Here is a 24934-nt window from a genome sequence, read left to right on the forward strand (position 1 = left end):
ACTGATATCTGGTGGCCAAGTGTGCAATGACAAGCCAGTTACGCTGCATAGGCTGACTGTTCTGGTACCGATTGTAACTGCAAAGCTTATTCCCCTCTCCTGCCCCCCCCCCCAAAAAAAAAATGCAAAACAGATTCTAAACCTGCTGAAAACTGAGCAAAATAAGAGACAAGCCATGCCGTTAATATCTACTGTGTTTTCAACTATAGAACAATAGATGATTGCCTTCAAGCTACAACTTAATTCAAATAAAACAAAATTTCAACACAAGAAAAGTATCAAAGTGAATCTAAAAGTGAATGGTATTTTGTACCCAATTATTATAATTACAATTTTAGGGGATATCTTGGATCAAAACTTGTCAATAATTAATCATATTGATGCTTTAGTACGAAAAAGCTTTTAAATGATGTGGAAATTGCACATAATTACATCACATTTTGATGCTTCCTCTTTTAGACTTGGGGCAATCCTTAGTTTTGAGTATTTTGGATTACTGGAATATTACGCACTTTGCAGGTAACCCAAAAAAATTTACACAGATTACGTATTATTCAAAATACAGCTGTCTGATTGATTTCCAATCTAAAAAAGTCAGACCATTGGATATTTAAATTTGGGTGTATATGCTGTAAGATGTCACATGGTCTTGCACTTAATTATCTGGAGGATCATTTCGTATTTGCTAATTTAAGACTTTTCTACGCACTCATGTTATATTCGTTTTTCCATCCGTTAAAGGTTGTTTATATAAAAGATATTTCCAATGGCTTTTGTCATTTCAGGCTGCAACAAAGATTTTAATAGTCCGATAGCAAGTTCTGTTTCTTACCAGCATTTTAGGAAATTGTTGAAGGTTTATTTATTTGCTAAATTTCTGGAAGTGTAATGTTCTGGATCTTCTGTGTGATTGTTCAGTTTCCTATGTTTTGTTAACCACATTGAACTTCAAGGTATTGCGGTATACAAATCGATTTTATGTTTTGTGTTATGCTCAATTAAACAATTGTTTCCAAGAAAGTGAGAGAAAAGTTCGTATACATTTTTACATTTATCAGAAAGGAAAAGTTTCAAGTTTCTTCATTATTTGATTGATCGCCTATCACAATTCCTAAGCGATTTACATATACAAAAAATACATGATAAAACAATAACAATAATATAGTAAAAATATAAAAATCATTTAAAAAACTAGACAAATTACAACAGGAAACACTGGCATAGAGGGGAAAGAAATACAATTTATAATAGGAAAGGAGGGACCGTTAAGGGTAAAATACAAAAGGAAAGGGAAAACAAAATAATTTTTGGAAATAGTATACATAGCTGACTAAAATGAAAGGGAGTTATAAAGAGCAATTGGCATTTCAATTAAATATTGAAAGCATCTTTAAAAAGAAAGCTCTTAAGTTGGCTTTTGAATTTATCAAGATTTTTCTCCTCCCTTAAATAAAGTGGGAGAGAATTCCATGTTTGTGGTGCTGTAACAGTGAAGATATATTGTCTTCGGGTATTTATGAATTTAAGAGTGGGAATGACCAATAAAAGTTGTTCATTGGATCGTAAAGTTTTTTGAGAGGAGTATGGAATTAAGACTTTATAAATAAATGATGGGAGTTTTGTATAGCAACGATTTAAAGGTGAGTAAAGATAATTTATATAATATTCGGTGTGCAACTGGGAGCCAATGTGCCTTTTGTAGTAAAGGGGTGACATGATCAAACTTTTTGGCCCCCATAAGCACCTCAAAACACCCAAATCTCACTCTCCAATGAGTGTCTTACTGGGGTATGATTTTTATCATCGGTCAAGGTTTTATTAAAATTTGATTTAATCACTAATCTAATTTCTAAGCGAGTTTACAATATATATTTTAAAAAAGCATGAACATAATAAAAATGCCCTTAACAATACCAATAATACTTACAAAAAGAAAACAAATTACAAAGAAACATCAACTAATCATTTTTCAACATTTAACATTAAAAAAAAATTTATTCATTTATTACGAAAATCTCCTCTTTCTTATGCAATCACCATTAGTGAGGATTCGGTGCCTCTTTCGTCTCTTTGCTGTGAGCCTGCAGGCCATAAAACATTTTCCATAATACATTGGGATGTATCCTGCCCTGTTCAGATATCTCCTGAAGACTGCAATGAATTGAAAAAGGGTCAACAGAGTATCGGCCCAGTGGAGCGTGAAGTGCTCACCTCCCACAAGATGAGTTCTAGCGATCTGGTCCAGACAGGTTACAAGTGAGTCGACTTAACATAACCACCTGCCCTCTCCCTTCTTTGATTACTGAATTGGCAGCTTTGTCCGTGACCCTTCAATTACCACCTTTCAGAAGAGGAGAATACTCACAGTGTCACCCTTCTTCGACATTGGGAGTAGCTGGGGGGGGGTGGGTGGGTTGAATTTTAAAAAAAACAGAGCTGAGGGGAGGTGTGCTAGAACCAACCAAGACTGGGCTGTTGACAAATACTTTGGTGCTATTTTCAAAATGGCCTTAACTCCCAGCACTACATGTGCCCACTTCTGCACGGGTGGCTGGGATTCTCACAGGTGTTGGTATTGCATACACGGCACAGCATAGCTGGATGCTGATACTATTCTGGGTGACTTTGGACACCCCTGTTTTGTTGTGGAAGCCTGGTCCTTTGCCTCTGACTTTGGGCTCGCGGCTGTTGCTATGCGCCCCCTCAGTGGCATTTGTGGATTATAGACTAGATACACCCGTGCATCTTCCATATTGCTTATTGCGAGTTTCTATACCGCTACTAATGACTGGGGAGTCAATTCAGAGCAGTTTGCATGAGCTTCTGTAGAGGTGTTACAATACATGGGCTCTATACAGAATTACAGGGGCTTCTGTGGCAGCGTTACAATACAGTTATTAAGACCGGCATAATTCTGGCATAATCAATCGTCCTACTTATGTTACCGGCACATCGATCGTCCTTCTTATTTGCATACCAAATCAATCGTCCTACCTATATTCGCTTCTAATATTAGGTTTACTATGGCAGATAAGTACACGATATTTACACATCCTAAGGAGTTTGGCCTAGTCAACTAAATATAGTCTATATACATGGATCTGTATCTTGTTTATGTTTATCTTTGAAGTATTATCTTCCTCAGAGTCTAGTTTTCGGGGCTTCAGCCCTTGCTTTATTTATATCCTTTGGTGTTCTTCCTATTGAGTTCCTGATTTTTTTTGGGGTGGGGACTAGCCAACTATTTGCTCTATGTTTTATTGGTAATGTAGTCTGCGAAGAGGATGGTCTTTATCCCTTTCTTGAACTTTCCGGTATCTTTTTTTAGTTTTAGTTCCTTCGGGAGCCATCACCGAGAACATTCTTTTCCTGGTGCTTTTGTATTTGATGTCTCTGAAGGAGGGAATTTCCAGCAGATGATTTTGGCTCGAGCGTAGTACGCATGTTGTTGTGTGCCAACGTATCAAGCCTGCTTTATGCCTATCACCACATGGAACCACCAGTTGGCCTGGACTGTCCAGTTCAGCCTCTCGCAGACAGAAATCTGATTCAGGAAATGTTCCTTTGCCGATTCAACGTCCTGCCCCAGTGCCAGGGCTTCCTTCAGGTATTGGAGATCTTCTGTGCAGGTCAGCTCAGGAATGCCCGTCAACATCATGAGAGAGAAGAGAGTGACCAAGAGGTTGGAGTGTGATCGTAGGCTCACATAGGCCTGAATGCAAGTTTCCTAAGACAGAAGTAGATCAGAGTTAGATTTAAAGTTCAGTTTAAGAGCTGGGTGACCAGCATATGAGAACCTGACAAGACGCTTGACCTGCACGAGTATTGCAGGCTAGGGCGGTCCAGGCTTCCCCGTGTTTTCATTTTGTTTTTATGTTTTAGTTTCCAATTTCGTAAATTGCATAGTGTTGCTCAATAGCACCCACTAGTGGGCAATAGCACATACGATCAATCTATAGCGCCCATTATCAAGCAACATTGTACATTATTTATCAATAAACACATTCTTGAAGAACTGAATGTCAACTGAATTCCTAGAAATAAAACAAAGGAAAAAGAAATCAGGGAAGTCCATAGGCCATTATCGAGATGGCTTGAGGAAATCCACTGCTTATTCCTAGGATAAGCAGCTTAAAATCTGTTTTACTACTTGGAATCTAACTAAGTTGGCCAATGTTGGAGACAGGATGCTGGGCTTGATGGACCTTCGGTCTGTTCCTGTATTAGTGCTGCCCAATTCAGGGAAAAAATTTTCAATTCGACTCGGCCTATTGAATCTATTTTTCCATTTGATTCAATTTTTTTGTTTACAAACATCCTAGTGGGTTTATTTTGTAACCTTTCCACCCACCCACCCCTTTTCCCTCTCCACGCCAACTCTGTTAAGTCCTATCTCACACTTGCTGACACCAGCTCCGGCAGGATACACATTTCACATCTGACATATTGTAATCACAAAATAGAAAATAAAATTATTTTTTAATATCTTCCATTGCCATATCCAACATTTGTTTCTTTCACACTGTCTACCATCTCTCTCTCTCCCCCCCCCCCGCCTTGTACCCTGGGGCAGATCTCTTTATTCCCCTCCATGCAGCATCTCTCCTTTCCTCCCCTCCATTATCATTTGCAACATTTCTTTCTTCCCATGCACCATCTCTCCATGCCCTCCACCATTTGTCCAACATTTCTCCCTCTCTCTTCTCCATGCAAGTCTCCTTCCCCTCCACCATATGCAGGATTTCTCCCTTTCTCCCCTTTCTACCTCTTCTCTCCCTTCCTCTCCTCATGTATAGCATCTTTCCTCCCCTCCCATCCCCCTGAGCATCAGCTTTCCTCTCTTCCCACCCAGCTTTCTATCCCTCCCATCCCTCTGTGCGGAAGCTTTCCATTCCTCCCTCCCATCCCCCTGTGCCGCAGCACCCCACCAACTCTCCCACCGAGAGACCCGACATACCTCCGAGGACTCCTAAAGCAGCAGAGGCTGTGGACAGTCAGCAGCGGCATCGCTCTGAATGGGCAGCTCACAGCCTACCCCGCCAGGGCTTCTCACTGCTGCATCATCAGTGATGCAGCAGAGGGAAGGCCCCAGCAAGGCAGGCTGCAGAGCAGCCATTCAGAGCGATGCTGCTGCTGACCGTCCACCGCCGTCACCGATTTTCTTGGACAACGAATCGATTCAAATTGATTCACCAAAGTGAATCAAAGAAACTAGAACTAATGCGGTCTATCCAATACAATTGTCTGAATCAGCACCCCATATAACTCCAGGAACAGGTCAAAAAACCCAAGGCACCAAGAAAATTTTTTTTAAAAAATTAGCCTGTGTAATTGTTTTCCATTTTCACATCTCTGCAGAAGCATTCTGACATTACCTTGAATCTCTGAAAGTAAAGACTAGATTTCTTGTTCACTCTCCCCATCAAAAAAAGGAAATCAGGCGTGAGAACAAAGGGAACTCGCTCTCGGTTCACTCCCCAGAAGTGCTTCGTATTTCCCAGGATGTGGCCAAAATCGATGTGGAAGAGATTTCCTGCAAGACAGAAACATTTAGGTCAGGAGCTTTTCGTTTTCTTCTTGGTGTTCACTTGTCATTCCACTGAAACCTAATGCTAGGAGGGGGAATATGTTTGCCAGGTTCAAAGGAGCAGAAGTGGAAGAGCAGAGATGCAATTACAAGGCGGTTAGGAAAGCCGGGGATAGGCAGAGGGTTTTTGAAGGACAGGTGGTTAGTCCAATGAAACGGCATCATCCATGGTTGGAACTAGCTCCAGTTGCTCCACCTACTTTACCACTGCCAATGAGAGAAGGGTTACCAGACGTCCGGATTTCTCCAGACATGTCCGGGGGTCCGGATGGCTTTTCAAAACCCAGTACTTTGTCCAGGTTTTGAAAAGCTTCTGTCAAAATCATGCCAGGAAGGGGCATCCGCGCAGGCCAGAGGCAACACAGTGACGTCATTGTGTCACATCCACACATGCTTGGATACCAGCTGGGGCGGGGATGGGACAGGCGGAACGGGGAGAATTATGCGGGCCTAGGGGCCGTGGCCATAGGTCCGGATTTTCCTTTGGGAAAATCTGGTAACCCTAAATGAGAGGAGACAGTGAGCTGGGACCAATTTTTGCACCCCTCCATATTTGCAACCGGTATGATTGCAGTGTTTGCACAGCCCCTGGGACAATGCTGATATTGCCTCTCCTTGTTCTTGCAATCGCTGTAGAACTGAGCATTTGGAATGGACGGACAGAATGCACGTTACGGTCTTTATCTGCCATCATGTTCTCAGTTTATTTCTCTATTTCAGTTTCATTTGCACTCTGCTTTCTATTTGAAAAGCACAGTCTTCGGACCATTACTCTGCGTCACTTGTCTCCGTTTACACCACATCATGTACAGATAGGGTTAGCAGATTTTACTACTGTAAAATCCGGACCCACGGTCCTACACCTAGGCCCGCCCAGTTCCACCCCAAAGTCATGCCCCGTCTCCCCTCAACCTGTTCTTGTGCTCGGAACCGCGTCAGGAGCGCACCTGTGCATGCGCAGGTGTTGACACAAAGATGCCATGCGCACGGGCATGATGTCGCCGCGTTGCATCCAGAGATGCCCTCCCGACACGGTGCCAAGCTTTTCAAAACCAGGATAAAGTGCCGGGTTTTGAAAAGCCATCCAGACGACCGGACGTGTCCTCTAAAAAGAGGACAAGTCCGGGTAAATCCGGATTTCTGGTAACCCTATGTACAACTATTGTTTCTATGAATCAGGATAAGCCAACCGACTCCTGATGTTCCATGAACTTGAGAGCTCTCCCACAGAGGTCTTCTTTTGTTGCAGTGTTTTTGGAACATGACTTTGTTGGCCTATGTCAAGCCAATGTACAACAATGCCAATTTGTAATGTCGTGGCTGAAAGATAGACTGGGGTAAGTAGGTAAAGCCACAACCCTTCTCTTGAGCCACTGAACCTTCTAACACACTATACCTTGGTTCGTTATCATGATGTTATCGTTATGACGATCCCCAATTCCCAAGACATAAGTAGCAACGCAGTAGCCAGCGCAGGAGGTGACAAACTTCTCCATGGCTTGGTAGTACTGTGATAACAGAAAACGTACTTAGATTGTGATGGGAAACACATCTGTAAAGTTTGCCATGTGTACAAGATAAGAGTCATATGCTTAATCTACAGCCTTGAAAAACTTGACCACGTTTCTTTCAATGTTACGCAAGTTCTTGGTAAGCGCCCGAAGCTTAAGATTTTAATCTTGATCTTCTGAATGCTCATCGGGTTTGCTCCGGTTTATTTTCAGGTGGTCATTCAAAAGTATATATTCAACCAGTCTTTGAGATCAGAAGGTCAAGAGTTACTTGTAATTTCTTTGGTGCATGCATTTCCTAAAGCTGAAAGTCCATAGTCTGTTATTGAGGGTGACATGGGGGAAGCCACTGCTTGCCCTCGATCGGTAGCACGGAATGGTGCTACTCTTTGGGGTTCCTGAATCTTTTGTTACTCTTTGGGATTCTAGAATGTTGCTACACCTTGGGTTTTGGCCAGGTACTAGTGACCTGGATTGGCCACCGTGAGAACGGCCTACTCAGCTTGATGGACCTTGGTCTGACCCGGTAAGGCTATTCTTATGTTCATCCCCAATGTTAATACTGTGCCAACATATTTGAGAGCAGAGAAATACTGCATGAAGTTTAAGAGGCTGGTTAGAGCTTTCTTGTTGATGCAGGCTTATCATCCTCTTTTGGAATGTTCTATTGGGGGGGGCGGGTTTGCATGCTACATAGGAATGTTGATATGCAACGTAAGTTTTTATAAAATGTAGCACACCGTTTCAGTATTTCTCTGTTCACAAGAGCTTGTACCTGGGGCAACGGAGGGTTAATGACTTGCTCAAGGTCACAAGGAGCAGCATAGGATTTGAACCCCCTAGGCTACCCTTCCACTTAATAACGGTAGCAAACAACGATGAACTGGCATTCACCTGCTGGGACGGGAGGCTTCCCTTCCTCGCCTCAATTCCCCCAACACCTTTTCTCATTCCCTCTTTCCTTACCATCTCCTCCACTTCACACTTGCTTCTGAGCCATTCGTACAAGGCGTCATCCCTGAAGGTCCATGTGCCGGCGTCCCCTTTACTCTTTTGCACAGACGAGATGGTGGCAGCGTCCCTCACGACTTCAATCATTCCTGCAAAGACGACACGGATCACAAGCTCGAAACACAAGCCAAAAATTCACCTACACTTTAAGGCAGAATCCCTGGCAAACTCACATCAAAGGCTTTGATATTTGTGTAAAGCTGTCCATATACAGCAGAATGGGAAGAGAGACTGTTTAGTATTATCTAGCCTCTGAGGGATAACTGAAAAAAAATTTTGCAACTCTTAAAAAAGCAGATATTTGACATTATATTACATTAGTATTTATGGATCACTAATATTTTCCCAGGAGTTCAATGTGATTTACAATTTAGAAGAGGCTGGCCATATCCAGGTATTACATTATCTCATTAAAATTCATGACACAGATAACTTGGTTTGTATTTGTGTAGATGTACGATTATGGTATATGGCAGGGGTGTCCAAACTTTTGGCTTCCCTGGGCCGCATTGGCCGAAAAAAATGTTTCTGGGGCCACACAAACGTTGCAGCAAGACAGAGGAGGGAGCCGGCGAGACGGTAAACACTCCGGGGGCAGCAGAGGAAAACACTGCATCGCCCTCAACCGGGGCCGCACAAAATTCTTCACGGGGTTGGACACCCCTGGTATATGGTTTGGAGAGAAGATTGGCTATTTCTGATGTTGTAGTCTTGATGTCATGGATTCTGGTATGGGTGTGTTTTTTCCGGTTTGTAGGGAGCTTAGTCATCTATCGAGAAAAAAGAGGTGGTCTGTTTCTTGTTTGGTTGCTGGTGATCATAGCCTGTTTGTGTGAGAGAGAGGTAAGGTATTTTTTTAAATAGGTAGAGGGGCAGGATCAAAAGAAATGTCTAAGTCCAATTTGGATGTATGGTGCTAGACGCCCAAAGTCGTCAGTGGTAAAATGTCCTTCTCGAAAAATATGTCTAGAATTTAAAAAGAAATCATCTGTCTGGACGTCCGAGGCCAATGATTGTCCAGACCGCCACTATGCCTATCTTTCTACCACATTTTCATATTTGGTTGCTGAGAATATAAGTCTGGCTGCTACATTTTGAATGGTTTGTAGCTTTTTCATATACAGGAAAACCTTGGTTTGCGAGCATAATTTGTTCCAGAAGATTGCTTGTAATCCAAAGCACTCGTATATCAAAGCGAATTTCCCCATAGGAGATAATGGAAACTCAGACGATTCGTTCCACAACCCAAAAACTTTAATACAAAATATACCGAAAACATGCTTGTAATCCAAAACATTCGTATATCAAAGTGAATTTTCCCATAAGAAATAATGGAAACTCAGACAATTCGTTCCACAACCCAAAAACTTTAATACAAAATACTATACGTACTTGTATTGCAAGACCTTTCTTGTTTATCAAGTTAAAATTTAATAAAATGTTTTGCTGGTCTTGCCAAACTCTTGCAAACCAAGTTACTTGCAATCCAAGGTTTTACTGTATTTTCTTTGCATCCTACATGAAAGACGTTGCAAGATCTGAAAGTTCGCTTTGGCAACGCAATGCCAGATTCAGTGTTGTGAATATTTTCTTGGTTAATGTTCATGTTTGTGCCTCCCAGGATACGATTCTCAGTTCTGATTCCAGTTTCAGTGGGGCATTATGCTACATTAGTTGAGCGTCACCAATGGTGATTATGGGTGAGCTTATCGGTAAATATTTGGTTGAGGGTTTTTCTTTATTTAGTTTCAGTTTCATGTTGACAAATGACTTCCTCTATTGATTTGTTAATCTTACGCTCTTTCTTGTAGAAAGGAATGCGCATTGTAATATCATCTACGTAGAACACGCGACATCGTTCTTGTCTAAGAAGCATCAGTACGTTGAAAAAAGGGTTGGGAGGACACATGGCACAAAAAAGCAAGGCACGGGCTGTGCTTCATCCATGCAAGGGCTGCATCAAGGGGCTCAAGGAAACCTGATGCTTTTGGGTGGCTCGGTTGCAAAATAGCATACCTGCAAGGAAGAAAAACCCTCACATCAACAAAACGAAATTCAAATGAACTGATCCTCCCCCCTCGTTCCCTAAGGTCTGTGAGGCTCTTCCGAGATGTCCAGGACTTGTTAGCCCACAAGGAGCATTTCATTTATAGAATGACAATGTTTTTATTTACCATAATTGGTATAAATCTTCCCACCAGAGATTTCAGAAAACTTGAATTTGAGCAAATGTAGCCCCAGGGGGCGCGATTCTAAAAAACGGTGCTGGAAGTTAGGCGCACTACCGCCACCTAACTATTGGTTTAATTGTCGCACTAAATTAAAGGGAAAGGGACTGGGGATTTGTATACCATTTTTTTGTAGCTACACAACCATACTCAAAGGGGTTTTACTTACGTACAGGCTGGCATTTTGTAGCTGGGGCAATGGAGGATTAAGTGACTTGCCCATGGTCGCAAGGAGCAGCCCCGGGATTTGATCCCACAACCTCTGGGTGCAGAGGCAGCAGCTGTAGAACTAGGCCTCTCCAAAATGGCCGTCGTCATCCCGCCTATGGAGGCACTTTACGACACCTAACACCACTGTAGGCATTAGACGTTGTAAAGCATCTCTGTAGGCGTGATTCTCGTGAAAGGTAGGCACTGAACTTCTAGGCCTTTAAAATCCTGGCCTACATTTCAGCCGTGATCCTGCAAACCAAGCCTTTACACGATTGACATGCCGATAACGGCGCTGTTTATAGCCCTTGGGACAGATTGTTTACTTTCCAGTGTGCCGAGTATAATTCATGTTGACTGGAAACACAGACTGATGATGTTGTCCCAAGAGGTGAATAAGGATTGTAACAGAAAATCCCTAAATAAATTAACTGTACTGTACCAACGTTGAAACCGGTAGAAATACAGCCATAAGGAACCAGATTCAAGTCGAGAGTGTTTTCTTGCCAGATGGAATCCATGACAACCAGCATCTGAATTGGGAGATGAAAGATACATGCGGTTAGGATGATGTTGATGCTTTTGCCATATTCCCCCAAACCTAAGATATCGGACTTAGACATTCTGTTCGAAAATGGCCCTCCACGTTTTAACGACAACCTGAATTTGGTACCTGGATAATGAGCATGTCCTGCCTTAGGTCATCTCCGTGCTTGAAAATGATGCCAACCGGAGGGCTGTCTGCGACTTCCGAGCCACCGCAACTGAACTCCAGCCACAGAGGCTTTTTCTTGGATGCCATCACTTTGCACTTATCGAGCTACGAGGGAAAACAAGCACAGACCACAACGAATGCATTCCACATCACAAGCGTCTTCACATAATCTACCAAAACAGGAACACTGCAGAATACAAAACATCGAGGAAGGTGAAGGCGACCTACATATCTGATAAAAACATATCTTTCGGTGCTACAAAACAAACACGGTCAGAGCTGGGAAATAGATTTAATCAGCAGTACCTTCCTCTTACTGGAATCTTTTCTTTGCCTAAACAAGTACTGTATTTGTATTGGTAAAATTAAATAAATAACTGAAAAATAAAAACCAAGTGCAGATAATACAAGAATGCTGTAAAAGTTACACTCAAGAAATCATTTTGCCAACATGGATATTATTTTTCGATGATTCTGTCGAGATACACAAAAGCCAACACTTAAGCCTAATATATTGATGACCTCTTGAAGGTCAACCAGAGGGCAGTGTTCTTATGGATGCAAGAACTGTACGAGAGTTGCTTCTAATTCATGTTATTTATTTGATTTTCTATCCCACTCTCCCCAAAGAGCTCAGAACGGGCAACTTGTTAACGTACATAATATACAGTTAACAGATTACAATTTGCCCTAGTTACAGTGCAAGATTTTTCAATACAAGTTTATATCCTAACGCAACATATACCAAGGATCTTGTATCAATATACATTGCTTTGTAATCTATCGGTCGTGGGCAGGGGAGTTAGCTGAAGACGTATGTTTTTATTTGCTTTCCTTCACGGGATCTAATCTGTGGGGGCAGTTGATTCGGTTGCTGTCCTCACTGATCTTCTCACAGACAAAATGCTCATTTTCTGTCTCAAGCTGTTTTAGTTTCCTATGCTATGTTGATTTTTAATATGTTAGAATAAATATAGGACCACTGTAGTGCTATAGGATACATGGAATGGCAGGGGACGTTCCCTTCCCTTCTCAATGATTACAAGTGGAATACGGACTACTGTATCTGTCCTCTGTGCAGGTTAGAAAAGAACTGGCTTTCTTTTATTGTTCAAAAAATATCACCCAAAGTGGCTCAAAGGACCCAATCTATTAAATATGCATAAACATACCACTTTATAGGGACAGTGCATCCACTGACATCACTATTTATAATGTCATGTAAGAAATAGACCTTTTCCTGAGTCTATTTCTTACATGACATTATAAATAGTGATGTCAGCGGATGAACTGTCCCTATAAAGTGGTATGTTTATGCATATTTAATAGGTTGGTTTCTTTTATTGTTGACACAATAGGGGTTGCATGGTGTGCTGGCATCCAATCAACCCCCCCCCCCACTTGACACCCTGAATAAATATAACAGATAGAAGCAAACTTATTTATTCTACAAATGGCCTTCAGTGGTTTTCCATGGTGAAAATCACTGGCAAAAGTACTAGAACCAGAGTCGTTTTAACATCTTAATACGTTTTCTTATAATCTCAAAAATAGATTACTGTAATTCTCTACTTAAAGGTATTTTGCAAAAAAGAAACTAGACTCCAAATTATACAAAATATGGCAGTTAAAATCATTACAAACTCTAGGAAATATGCCCACTGGCTCCCAGTACCTCACAGAATAACATTTAAGTTGGCTCTCAACCTTTAAAATCCGTCAAACAAAACAACCTGCGTGTCTCAACAAATTTTTCACCCCATACGCTCCCCCTAGGATATTAAGATCGACAGACCAACATCTCTTATCAATACCATCCTTAAAAATTAAAGAAAATGGTAAAACCAGAGGACATAATTTGAGGTTGAGGGGTGGTAGATTCAGGGGCAATGTTAGGAAATTCTACTTTACGGAGAGGGTGGTGGATGCCTGGAATGCGCTCCCGGGAGAGGTGGTGGAGAGTAAAACTGTGACTGAGTTCAAAGAAGCGTGGGATGAACACAGAAGATTTAGAATCAGAAAATAATATTAAAGATTGAACTAGGCCAGTTACTGGGCAGACTTGCATGGTCTGTGTCTGTATATGGCCGTTTGGAGGAGGATGGGCAGGGGAGGGCTTCAATGGCTGGGAGGGTGTAGATGGGCTGGAGTAAGTCTTAACAGAGATTTAGGCAGTAGGAACCCAAGCATAGTACCGGGTAAAGCTTTGGATTCTTGCCCAGAAATAGCTAAGAAGAAAAAATAAAAAAAATTTAAATTGAATCAGGTTGGGCAGACTGGATGGACCATTCGGGTCTTTATCTGCCGTCATCTACTATGTTACTATGTATTAATACAAGGTGCGCAGACATTTTCACGGTCACTGCCCCTCAAACATGGAATCTTTTACCAGCCCATATTAGAGAAGAATCTACTTTATATAGATTAAGGACTCCCTGAAGGGTTTTGTCACCTAATCCTTAAGCCGCACAAGTCACTATATACTTCTCTCTCTGTATTCACGGTTTCTACACTCACGATTTCGATTATTCGTGGTTTTCCCATGATTTTTGTTTTGATGGCTTTCCCCTGCCCCACAGCAATAAACTTACTTTTCCCTGGCCTGGCTGTCGGACGGCACGCTGTTACTCTTGCCTTTGGCTTGCAGAAAGCTCCGATTGTCAAGCACTTGTCAAGCACCTCTTCTGATTGGCCAGCAGCCGTCCCTGGCACCACCCCCTTCGTCGTGGTAACCCACTTGATGGACAGGTTTCTCCTGAAATAGGGCTAAGGCGTACATGTGACAAACTGCGTAGCTTCCTCCCTCCCCCTCTCCTCCTTTCTCCCCTTCCGATGCCCAAGGAGGAATTAGAAAGTCCTCAGAGTTTTAAACAGCTGCAGGCAGGTGCTGCCGAGACGAGAAAAAGAGAAAGCGTGGCACGGATCACTAAGGCGGGTGGCGAAGAGTGCAAAGCTGAGACGACTCTGGGTAAGTACATAGAAATACAGTACTCTCCCGAAATTCACGGGGGTTCCGTTCCAGGAACTCCTGCGAATTTAAAAAAAACCCCACAAATGCGGTTTTGAGTCTGTAAAAAGGCAAGAGAGGGTAGCTGGGGCGCCGGTGGGTGCAGTAAATCATACCCGGTATGCTCGGGGGGGGGGGGGGGGGGGGCGGGGAAGGAGGATGAATCGGCTGTGCAGAAGGCTGACTGGCTGACCGGGGGGAAGGGGGAGAGGAGGAATCAGCTGTGCAGAAGGCTTATTGGTTGACCGAGGGGGAGGAGGAGGAATCAGCTGTGCAGAAGGCTGATTGGCTGACCAGGGAGGGGAGAGGAGGAGGAACTGGCTGTGCAGAAGGCTGATTCGCGAACTCATAACCCCAAGCCCTACTGCTGTGAGCCCTTTTATGTCCTTCCTACTATAATAATTTGCAGTTTTATCCCTCCTTTCCTGAGCCTCAAGTAAGTAATGTTGATGCCAATTACTACATGTTATTTTGTTTACACCAGTTTTTATTATGGAAATAGCTTAGAAATTTTAAAAAAGCGTTGCATCAAATTTTTTTTTATGAACTTGAAAGTGATGACAGCTTTTGCCAGTTGAATGAGGTTGACGGGTGGCCTGAGCTAAAAATCTCAATCCAATGGAAAAGGAAGTCCAAGTGTGAAACAGCACAAGTAACTTATTTTTCAAGTGCCAATGTTTACTGTATATATATCTTACCAGGATTTCTCCAGCTTGAATTCGGGGATCAAAGGGAACCTTAAAATTGGGGGGGAGATCAATAGATTGCAGCATCTTTTGAAGCTGAGCAGCAGCTGTTGAAAGACAAATAAAAACATTTCAAACTTTTTTAAAGTGGAAATATGATTTATGATTCATCCTGTAGAGTACATACAAGTTTTACATGGTGCTGTGGAGAGACACATGGGAGCAATGTTTAAAAGGACATCTTTAAGAATTTCCAAAACAACATTCCTGTTTTCTAATGACAATATAAGTACCTATGTACCTTTATATATATATATATAAATAAAACAAATCCAACCAAAACAAACCCTCTCAAAACCAAATCCAGTAGCACACACAAGTTTTTTGTATAAATTTATACCTGTTGATGCAAACATATATTTTATAAAGAGCATGTGTATGTCACAACTCATTCCAGCTCAGCCCAAATATTGTGTAGGGTACTGCCTTGCTTAGATGGCAGAGACCTCTAGTGGCGCTAATAAAGTATTGTGCGGTGACCCATTTATACCCCTGCAGTTTCCAGAACAATCAATTATCTTTAAGTTTGTATTATTTGTTAAATTTTGTAAACCGCATCGAACTTATTGGCTATGCGGTATAGCAATGACTTGTTCAGTTCTAATGGGAGGAGACTCCTGATGAAGGGAAACTTGGACAGATATAAAACATGAGCTTCACTGTGGTTTTGGTTTTCAGCCATTGTACCATAAAGAAAGGGGAAGAGCCTTTGGCTGGTTAAGCCAAAGTACGACAAAAGTGCATTGAAGGGAACAGCTGAGTCAGCATGCCCAGGGAAGTATGGCTGGATAAGTCAGCAACGAAGGAAGAAAAACGATCTCTGCAATACAAAAGAGAAGCAGGGAGCCAATAATCCTAGAAGCGAAGGGGAAGACAAGGTGAATGCCCCCTGGATTTGGGTAAGCAGGGCAAATAAGCTAGAAGGAACTGCACCTGTGACCACATCTGAGTTCAACCAAGCTCTGCAAGTTATTCTAGGGGGAAAAAGAGGAAGGAGGAGAAATTCTCAACAGAGAGGGAGAGTCCAGGAGCACCTTAAAACAGTAACTTTTTTATATTTTTCTAATCTGTCGTTACTGGATTTTATTTTTTCACCTCTTAAAACTTTCAGTAAATCCTTGGTTCGGAACAATATCTGGGGGCTTGGGAAAGTTTAACTAGACCCAACCTGGAATCCTAAATTTCCAGAGATAACTCTGCAAAAACCAAGTCTTGCCTCCCTGAAGTTATCCCCCCCCCCCATCCCCATTTGCCAAACAGCCACTGTGAGAGTCCACAGACTGACGGAGATTACAGCTGTACTTGGGAAGACCTCATATTCACTTGCATAAGTTTAATTGAAATCATTTTGAATTAAGTTTTTTTTCAAGAAAAGCGTACAAACAAAACAAAAACCACAAAAATGGAAACACACTCCTCCCGTATCCCACCCAGGAACAGCAGCAGTGTTAACAGGTGGTGAACCAATTGGTACAACTCAATTAAGTGATCTACTTCTGGCAGAATGGGTCAAGGTATTACATAAGAACATAAGCAATGTCTCCACTGGGTCAGACCCGAGGTCCATCGTGCCCAGCAGTCCGCTCACGCGGCGGCCCAACAGGTCCAGGACCTGTGCAGTAGCCCTCTATCTACACCCCTCTATCCCTTTTTCCAGTAGGAAATTGTCCAATCCTTTCTTGAACTCCAGTACTCCGTACTCTGTCCTATTACGTCCTCTGGAAGCGCATTCCAGGTGTCCACCACATGCTGGGTAAAGAAAAACTTCCTAGCATTCGTTCTGAATCTGTCTCCTTCCAACTTTTCCGAATGCCCTCTTGTTCTTTTATGTTTTGAAAGTTTGAAGAATCTGTCCCTCTCTACCCTCTCTATGCCCTTCATGATCTTGTAGGTCTCTATCATGTCTCCTCTGAGTCTCCACTTTTCCAGGGAGAAGAGCCCCAGTCTCTCCAATCTTTCAGTGTATGAAAGGTTTTCCATGCCCTTAATCATTCGTGTCGCTCTCCTCTGGACCCTCTCAAGTATTGCCATATCCTTCTTAAGGTACAGTGACCAATACTGAACACAGTACTCCAGGTGCGGGCGCACCATTGCCCGATACAACGGCAGTATGACTTCTCTTGTTCTGGTCGTAATACCCTTCTTAATAATACCCAACATTCTGTTTGCCTTCTTCGCGGCTGCTGCGCATTGTGCTGTTGACTTTGTTGTTGTGTCCACCAGTACACCCAAATCTCTTTCAAGGCTACTTCTCTCTAGCACTAATCCCCCATTTGGTAGCTGAACATCGGGTTCTTTCTCCCTAAATGCATGACCTTGCATTTCCCTACATTGAAGTCCATCTGCCATTTATTCGCCCACTCCTCCAGTTTGCTTAGGTCCCTTTGTAGGTCCTCACACTCTTCCGCATTTCTAACCCTTCTACAGAGTTTAGTGTCATCCGCAAATTTGATAACTTCACACTTCGTCCCCGTTTCAAGGTCATTGATAAATACATTGAACAGCAGCGGTCCGAGTACAAAGCGGTAATCAGCATTGAGTAAACAAGTGCCTTGTTTAGAGTCCACTTGCATGAGTTTGTAATACCCACGCTCCCCCTAATTCTATAAACTTAGCACACTAGGTGTGATCTTTATGTTGAAGACCCCGAACCATTTTAGCAGCTTCTCTCTGGACCAATTCGATTCCATTTATATCTTTTTGAAAGTGTGGTCTCCAGAATTGTACACAATACTCCAGATCAGGTCTCGCCAGAGACTTCTACAGAGATACTATCACCTCCTATTTCCTGCTGGTAATTAATTCCTCGCCCTTTGCATCCAGGCATCTTTCTGGCTTTTGCTGTCAACTTTACTCCCTGTTTGGCCATCTGAAAATAATCGGATAAGATTACTGCCAAGCCCCACTCCTCTTTCGTGCACAGAAGTACTTCATCCTCGGTGGCGTGCGGTGAAGGGCTTTCAGGGGATTCAGTTAATCCCCAGCTCTACAGCCCTGTTTTTTCTTTATTTACCTTTTGTTTGATGCACTTTGGTTTGTTGAGTAGGCAGCCTGCTCAACCAAACTGCATCAAACCAAACCAAAAAAAAGCAGGGCTCTTGGGCTGGGGATTCTCCGAACCCTATGAATTTGTTTGGCTGAGCAGCATGTCTGTTACCTGCACAACCAATCAAATTCAGAGCAGTGCCCTCAGGGTCTTTAGGGGTGGGGTGAATCTGTATGCCACTGTTCACTCCTTATACTGTACTTCTCTTTTGGGGTTCTGCAGTCTAAAAGCATGACCCTACTTTTTTTATTTTAGCATTAATCAACAGGGAAGTAGATTTCAAAAGTCTCTTTAGGCAGGCAACACTAGGCGATCAGGGCTAGAGCTCAGACCAGATTCTTCTGGTTGAGTTCATTTGATCTGTTGGGTCTCCTAAGTTTCCCATAAATGTACCTTTTTCTGAGATACCTCATAGGACCTGATTCATCGGACACAGAATGAGAAAATCAGTTAATGAACTGGTACCTAGACGTCCATTTGGTCTTTTGATTCTGTTATATGGCTAGTGGAGTGAGAGGAGAGGAGAGGAGAAAGTCATTGATCAATCGAAGCATGGTCTGCTCTCCACTGAAGAGTCCAAGGGTAGGAAGTATAATGAGCAGCTCAGTCTGCTATAGAAGACCACAACGAAAACTCACCATTGCTTGGGAGGTCGCCAGTCTCAGGTAGGGATTTTTTTATTTCAGTGGCCACCCTACTGAGCTTTTCCACCACCTGTACTTGCTTGTGGAACTCCTGCAAGATGGAATTCTCACAGCCCCTCAGGTAAGCTTCGAGGATCACAGCAAAGCGATCCTGATAGTATGGAGACCCACTAATTTCACCTCGTAGGTACCAGAAGAAAAAGTGCCCGATTTGCTTGCTCTGAAAAAGCAGGTAAAAGGATTAAGAGAACATTATGGGATGAGACAGTGGTGGTAGCTCCTTCCACATTTGTCTGAGCCATATGGCTCACATGATTAACATTTCATGATATGATATATACCTAATGTGACCATTCTTTTTTTCCCTTCAAAACGGAACATCTACTAATTTTTAGGTAATAACATTGTAGATATCTGTCTTTCTCTCTCCCTGCCCCCCCTTTCTTTCTTTCTCTCTCCTTGCCCCACCCCACCACCATTTCTTCCTGCTTCCCTGATACCAATGCAGCAACAGGACAGGTGCATGCAGCGACTTTACAAGTAGCGAGCCCACAAGCCTTCCCCCCCCCCTGTCAATTGTGATGTTGGAGAGGAAGTTCCCAGGCCAGCCAGGCAGCGATTGGCTGGCCCAGAACTTCCTCTTGACGTCACAATTGGGGGGGAGGCTTGTGGGCCCTCAGCTTGTAAAGTCACTGCACGCACCTGTCCTGTTGCTGTGTCAGGGGAAGGCTTTGTTATCTGAAATATCAACTTTGCTTTCAGATGCCAAACATGACTCACCCTCAGAGCTCGATGAATAAGAAATCTTGCCAAGGCGCTGTCATGATAGGCCTCAAACTTTAGAGCCTAAAAATGGTAACATACTAAGTTAGTGCCATTAAAACCTTATTTATCCAGGATTTATTTTTTTTTTTTTACACAAGTTTTTTATTTGACCATTTACAAGGATTGCAGTCTGCTAATTGTATGAAATCTCACTTGAATAAGTGAATGAAATGATGAAAGGAGGAATACCCAGGCAGACTACAGGAAATGGCATCAGATAATATAGGAATACTTCCTCTAAATGGAAGAATTCCCAGGCAGGCTACAGGAAGTAGTGACATGGGACAGTAGGTGATGGTCTGATACATTATAGACATATTTATTTTCTATCCCATTCTCCTCAAAGAGCTCAGATGAATGCAAAGTACACATCTGTATTGAATAAAGTTACCTGCCTATAATACATTCACTCTCCCTTTTATCAAGCTGCACTAGCGATTTTTAATGTGGGCCGACGAGGTAAGTGCTCCGATGCTAATAGGAAATTCCCCCTCCCCTTTTACAAAATTGTGATAGCGGTTTTTAGTGCAGGCCGGCACGCTGAATGCTCTGCGATGCTCCCAGCGCTCATAGGAGCTCTATGAGCATCAGGAGAAGCGCATTCAGCATACCAGCCTGCGCTAAAAACCACGAGCGCTATTTAGCCATGTTGAAGGCGCTGTTAATTGGCAGTGAGGCGCCTAATCACGGATGCCTAACAACATCTAACTGAAATCCACGTGCAACCTAATTGTCTTTTAATGGGTTAAATGGTGTGACCACACCAATAAAAAGCCCATTTAAAGCATTTTTCTAAAATATCAAATAAGGCTACAAGCAGATATTGGCGCAACGCCTAATGTCTACCTGAAAAGTAGGTATGGTTAGGGTCATGGAATAGGCGTGACTGACTTGGGCATCTCTAGGTGTTGTAGTTTGGCACTGGTAAATTAGGCCAGGGTAATATATCAGCACCTACCATAAGGATGATGGCGATACCTAAACATGCCTAGGCGTTGCTAGGCATGATTTTACAAAGAACACCTACGCAGAGTGGTGTCAATAAGTTAGGCACCGCTAGGAACTGTTTATAGAAACAGGCCCTAGGTGCTATTCCATAAGGTAGAGATATATGCAAGAATGTAGGCATAGTTTACAAAATACTTTAAACTGCACGGGCCACTTGTTGCACCTAGGTATGCCAAATTAGGCCTGCTAATGTTCTGGTGCAAGATGGAATGCCTAAACGTGGATCCGCCAATGCCAGCACATGCCAGAATTCTATAATGGAATCCCAGCACTAAACCCACAGCATTGTTGCACCTAGGACTGAAGTGCCAGTTTGTAGATGTACGAGTATAAAAAAATATCACAAGAAGCTTAGTCACCTGTACCAGCTGTAATAAGTATCTCCGCAATTCATCATTGGTCAGTTCTTTGAGCCGACGCACAGATTTCTTTCTGACATTCTTGTCGGCAAAATTAATGCTCAACAACTCCAGGGCAATGGCAATGTCCAGGTTTTTGGGATTCCAGTGTTCGAGCAGCCAATGGATATCCTGGACGGCATTCAGGTCTTCCCACTTTACCTGGCTCAGAAATGTGGGGAGATTATTGCTATATTTGGCACATTCTTCCTTAAATCTTTTCAGGAGATCCAATTCTGGGCAAGTGATGGGGTTTTGAAAGAAAAATTCTTCTTCCTTACTTTGGGACTTTGAAGAGCTCCCACCTGGACTAAAGCAGCTTGGTTCAGCTTCCCTACTATGAGGTAGGACCACTGGATAATTGTATGTATCTAGGATAATGGCTATAGCCATTGTGTCGTCCACATTGTAGTTAGTTTTAGAGGTCACCCGATCTGCTTCGAAAGTGAACAGGTCTTCCTCTTTTTCGGGATAAGGCCACATGTAAAGAACATGTTCTCCTTGCTGCAAAAGTGACCTGTGGTCAATTAACAGCAAGTTGACAAAGTACAAAAGTTTAGATTTCCCTCTTTGCTTATCTTCCTTGGTTTTCTGCAGTGGATAGGTGCGCCCCTTGAGCAAGGTTTCATTGTTTTTACCATATACACCAAGACTCAATTTTGCTCCATCCGGGATATTCTTAACTAAAATGTCAAACTCTAGCCAGATATTCCACAGAACTTCATCTTGAAAGGATTTGGGCTTAGTCATAACTGAAGACAATATTCTCCTTCCATGAAGAATACTAGCCACAATATAAACAGACGGGGGGGATTTATCTGGCAGGTTTGGAATGTCTATACCAACTATCTTGACTCTAAATTTTCGGTCACAATCCCAGAGAGACAAAACTAAAATTTGGCCAATATCTTTATCTTCCATTTGTAGTTCTTTATGAGTACCACTAAGTCCTGTTAGCTCATCAATCAATGGCCAGTCTTCAAAAGTAGCATTATCTTCTGTAAATACGACTGGTATCAGAGACAAATGGATTTCCTGTCTAGTTTTCAAGCAATGTCTTATCCACAAAAAATCGACGAGTGGTTTGTTGCCAACAATATACTCTTCTCGGTTACAAACTTTTAACACTAAGTTATCCTTAGGGTGACTCACAGCTAGACCAAGTTTCTGAATACAGCTCTGAATAATTGCCTTCGGGAGATCGTTTATGTTGATTTTCATTTTATGAGTCACTTTTAAGTGATGAATGGTCACCAAATGTTTTTCGGTAACCAGAGCCCTCAGGTCTGCTGGCAGTGGGACACTGGAAACCCAAGGTTCCATGTGATAGGACATGGGATCCCTTTTTCTCAGTTCCATCTGCCTTGGACCTGCAAGCTGTCTACGTGCAAAGGCCAACTCATCGTGGCAGTGGCTTTCACTAAGCACCCTGAGATCATATCCAATCAGCTCATTTAATACATTCTGAAACCTGTCACTGTCCACAGAACTGCTTGGCCTGTTTCTGAGATAAATGTGACCCCTTTGGATGCCCATTCTCCTCCAATATCTAACAGCATCCAAAGTTTGGAGGATTTGCTGGTCATCATATATTTCATACCAGTCTGCTCCTTTCTCGTACAGCAGCTGGTATGACTCTGGGTCGGCCAGCTCATATTGTTGAGAATGAACACTCTCCTTAGTTGCTGTCAATATAATATCTAGCCTAAGATTCCTAACTGTGGAGTGGGCGGGGATTTCCACAGCAATTTCCTCCAGTGGGTCTTCATTGATTTTCCTTGTGGGCAAAGTTATTTTAAATGACAGGATGTCTTGACCGCTGAGAGCTCTAGGAAAAGCTGGTTTCGGCGAACTGCTTCCATGCTGTTCGACTGAAGGATGGTTCTTAGCCTCTGTAAATGCATAATCCATCACGGGCTCCTACAGAAAGAGAAGCCTAAGAAATATTACTGACCAAAATATCATAGTGACATCAATGCATTTCATTTTGCTATACTGCTTTTTTTTTTCACTAAAACAATGAAATCACAGGAGTTTATAGAAACATTTAGCACCAGATTCTGTATATGGTGTCCAGATTTGTGCACACTTCCGAGATGCACGTGCAAATGAATTGAATAATGGGCTCTCTGAAACATCAATAATTGTGTGATAACAGCAAATTATTGAGGTTAATTGGCACTCATTAGAATCTGCACACAGATCTGGCTGCGCACTCCCCTGTCCCCATTGCAGGCCTCCCGCAGACCTGCCTTAAGCCCTAGTGGTCCAGTGGTGAGCCGGGACAGGAGCAATCCTTCCCGTGTCCTGTCCCGACCAACTGTTAACCACCCCCACTTCCCTCCCGCCTCCTGGACCCCTCTCCCATATACCTCTTGAACCCTGGTGGTCTAGCAGTGAAGCGGGGTAGGAGCCGTAATCAAAAATGGCAGTGCAAGTTCCCAAGGCAGTCACGGCTCTGTACGGGGCAGGAGCGAAGAAAATTTGCTCTTGCTCCGCTTCACTGCTAGACCAAAAGGTATGTTGGAGAGGGGTCCGGGAGGTGGCTGGACCACCAGGACACGAGAAAGATCACTCCAGTCCTGGCTTACCGCAGGACCACCAGAGCTTAAAGTAGGCCTGCAGTGGGCATCAGAGGCTGGGTACAGAGCTGGGCAGGAAGGAAGCTGGGTGCAAGGCAGAGCAATTGAATATAAACACCCCGGCTTATATGCGAGTGAACCTTTTGCCTCTTTTTGGGGGGGGGAGGTTACCTTGGTTTATATCAACTATATATGGTAGTTTGGTATCATTACAGCTGCTCAAACTTAAGAATAAAATTCTTTGTTTACCCATGCAAGCTGACTTAGGGTTTTGTAATGTCTTATTACAACCTGATGTGTTTTATTAGATGTGGCGTTTATCTTTGTTTTATTAATATATGATAATATTTAGCACTTCTGATTTTAGGTTTTAACAAAACACCACCACTGGAAAAAAGTAAAAATTAATTAGGTGTCTATTGGTAAACACTGGGGGGAAAAAATCACTTCCCTTACTGTCCTTTGATTTGCCTTGCATCCCGTCTGTTTTTGTGCCTTCTAAATGACTTCTAAAACATAATAGAAATATAATTGTGATAGAAACTCATTAAAAACAAGATGTTTGCTACAAGTAAATACACACCATCAAACCGTACTGCTCTTTTCTCACCTGCAAAAGGAGTCTGTAGCTTGTGGAACGCTGAAAAACTTCAGACCTGCTCCATCCAACCTGAAGAAAATGCCAATGGTTAGAGGCAACCCGGCGCAGCTCTCCCTGCAGGGGTTTTTTTTTCTGTTCTTCTTGTTTGTGACTAAAGCATTGTTGGATGTCTCAGTTACTTCCTCCTTCCTGGTTATTTTTCTACCTGCAAAGCAAGCTGCAATACAATGAAGAAATCTAAGTCTTAAAGGGATAGTCACTGGAGATCACTACCCTGAAATAGAAGTAGTTTTACCCTACCCAGAAGCCATAGGTGCAAGAGGCAAGGAAATCATATTGGCAGAGGGGGGAAGGGGTCAATTTAGCATTACATACCTGGAGCGGGGGGGAGGGGGGGAGGCAGAGGTTGGGTGCCACCTCTCATACCCTTCCTTCCCTCCCAACTACATCCATGTCTGACGTCTTCAGCTAATTAGAACTTTCTAAAACCCCTTGATTTCAGAAAATAGAGAAAATAGATTTTGCAAGCAGATGTGACCCTGAGGTTAGATCAAATCCTGGGGTATAAATAGAAAATGCAAACTTGCGATGCACTCTCGCCATAATCTTGTGGTGTAGTTAAACATTTTGTCTTCACCTGCCATACCTAGTCAACAAATTTAAAAAAAAAAAAATCACCTACTAGGCAACTGCTGAATTGGCATGCACAGTCATAGAAGCCAAAATGATTGGGGGTGCAAACTGTGAACAAATCGTCCATCAGCCACAGAGGAGTTTACTCAGTATTGGGGGTGCTCAAACACTCACAGCATCCT

At 42.7% G+C, this 24934-nt stretch overlaps 1 protein-coding gene across 4 annotated transcripts in view; it reads right to left on the reverse strand.

Moving 5' to 3' along the window:
- Nucleotides 1-1197: 1197 nt before the first annotated feature.
- LOC117351099 (phosphatidylinositol 4,5-bisphosphate 3-kinase catalytic subunit gamma isoform-like) overlaps nt 1198-24934 on the reverse strand; it is a 38790-nt gene continuing 15053 nt past the window's right edge. Inside the window, exons 2-13 of one of the 4 annotated variants that reach the window (XM_033925867.1) lie at nt 24129-24336; nt 23990-24027; nt 20898-22856; nt 19486-19551; nt 18700-18925; nt 14968-15062; nt 11221-11367; nt 10990-11080; nt 8065-8198; nt 6984-7095; nt 5376-5533; nt 1198-3727 (exon numbers count right to left, since the gene is read on the reverse strand). In XM_033925867.1, the coding sequence (XP_033781758.1) occupies nt 3464-3727; nt 5376-5533; nt 6984-7095; nt 8065-8198; nt 10990-11080; nt 11221-11367; nt 14968-15062; nt 18700-18925; nt 19486-19551; nt 20898-22847 (3243 nt within the window). In that variant the 5' untranslated portion in view covers nt 22848-22856; nt 23990-24027; nt 24129-24336 and the 3' untranslated portion in view covers nt 1198-3463. Of the gene's footprint in view, nt 3728-5375; nt 5534-6983; nt 7096-8064; nt 8199-10989; nt 11081-11220; nt 11368-14967; nt 15063-18699; nt 18926-19485; nt 19552-20897; nt 22873-23974; nt 24028-24128; nt 24337-24934 lie in introns of all 4 variants that reach the window. The other 3 variants (XM_033925868.1, XM_033925869.1, XR_004537325.1) reach the window with 3 other exon arrangements.

The sequence above is a fragment of the Geotrypetes seraphini genome, chromosome 17, assembly GCF_902459505.1.
Source record: "Geotrypetes seraphini chromosome 17, aGeoSer1.1, whole genome shotgun sequence".
Classification (NCBI taxonomy): Eukaryota; Metazoa; Chordata; class Amphibia; order Gymnophiona; family Dermophiidae; genus Geotrypetes; species Geotrypetes seraphini.